The following is a 1,634-nucleotide window of genomic DNA, read 5'->3' on the forward strand; positions in this document are numbered from 1 at the left end:
AGTGGGCTCCCTTCTCAGGGGTCACGGCCCTCGACACCATCCTGGGCTCCATGGACCAAGGGGTTGGACCAAGGGCATCTCACCCTGCAGGAGGATCCTGGTCTCCGACTCCGTGTCGGGGACTTGGTCGCTGAGGTCTGCGGCTTCGACCTCCTCTCGCTGCACACCATCTGCGGTTGAATGGGGACACCAATGGCACCAGTCTCCTCCCACCACGCCCGGCAGCACCACCGAGGCCGCACCCTCACCTACAACAACTCACTTTGGCCCAGGTTTTCTGGATTCAGTGTGCGAACAACCACAGTTTTGTTCATTCTGATTCCTTCCGGCTGAGCAATGTTGAGGGAAGGGAAGTCAGGAATAAAAGGACAGACAGACAGACAGCTAGTCAGCATGGTACTGCTCTGGGGATTACTGTAGCATAGGCATGATAGCATCGGCCCAGTCTTACATGTGTGACTGGGAGCCAGTTACTTAACCTCTCTGTGCCTCAGCTTCCTTCCTTATAAAGAAGAGGCAATACAAACATCTACCTCATACCACTGTGTGAATTAATAACACGATTAATAATGATAAAACAACAAAGCCTTTAGAAATCTTCCTATGTGCCTGAAGCTGTCCTTACTCAGGTTAACTCATTTAATCTTCACAGCAACCCAATGAGGTGGGTACCGCTATTATCACTGCCATGTTAAAGTTGGGGAAACTGGAGAACAGAGAGGTGAAGTAACTTGTCTAGAGTTACACAGCTTGTAGAACAGAACTGGGCTTTGAACCTAGTAGTCTAGCTCCAGAGTCTGTTTTGTGTGTGTGTGTGTGTGTGTGTGTGTGTTTCTTTTAAGCTGAGCCATCCTGCCACCTGTTGGCAGCTCAGCAGCTGCTCAGCTTGTGCCAGGAATCAAACCACTGTTGCTCAGAGCTCAAACTCTTGAGCAAGCTCTTAACCAACTGAGCCACTCGGCGGGCCCCCAAGAGTCTGTTTTTAACCCAGTGTCTCTCAGTGGGTTAAATAAAATAAATATAAAATAAATTTTAGAAAATAAAATTAAATTAAATATAAATTTTAAAAAATTAATAATGAAAAATAATAAATAAAATAAAATAGACAAGAAAAAGAAAATACATAAAAATAAAATAAAATTTTAAAAATTAATTGTAAAAATAAAGTAATAAATCAATCAAATAAAAGAAAATAAATAAAAAATGAAAATAAGGGCCGCCGGGTGGCTCAGTTGGTTCGAGCGCATGCTCTGAACAACAGAGTTGCCAGTTCGATTCCCACATGGGCCAGTGAGCTGCGCCTTCAGCAACTAGATTGAAGACAACTTGAGTTGAGCTACTGCTGAGCTGCCGGTGGGTGGCCGGATGGCTCAGTTGTTTGGAGTGCATGCTCTTAACAAGAAGGCTGCCGGTTCAACTTCTGCATGGGATGGTGGGCTGTGCCTCCCCCCGCAACTAGGTTGAAAATGGCAACTGGACTTGGAGCTGAGCTGCGCCCTCCACAACTAAGATTGAAGGACAAGAACTTGACTTGGAGCTGATGGGTCCTGGGAAAAACACACTCTTCCCCAGTAAAGTTAAAAAAAAAACAAAAAAATAAAATTAAATAAAAATAAAAGACTGCAGAAGTACTT

General features: G+C 44.7%; 1 protein-coding gene across 1 annotated transcript in view; it reads right to left on the reverse strand.

The window, feature by feature from the left end:
* LOC109378332 (complement C3-like) overlaps positions 1–410 on the reverse strand; it is a 13,474-nt gene extending 13,064 nt beyond the window's left edge. Inside the window, exons 1-2 of the mRNA XM_019634755.1 lie at positions 263–410; positions 84–170 (exon numbers count right to left, since the gene is read on the reverse strand). Coding sequence (XP_019490300.1) covers positions 84–170; positions 263–395 — 220 coding nt within the window. The 5' untranslated portion in view covers positions 396–410. The remainder of the gene's footprint in view (positions 1–83; positions 171–262) is intronic.
* Positions 411–1,634: the final 1,224 nt, after the last annotated feature.

Source organism: Hipposideros armiger, unplaced genomic scaffold, assembly GCF_001890085.2.
Source record: "Hipposideros armiger isolate ML-2016 unplaced genomic scaffold, ASM189008v1 scaffold_1881, whole genome shotgun sequence".
NCBI lineage: Eukaryota > Metazoa > Chordata > Mammalia > Chiroptera > Hipposideridae > Hipposideros > Hipposideros armiger.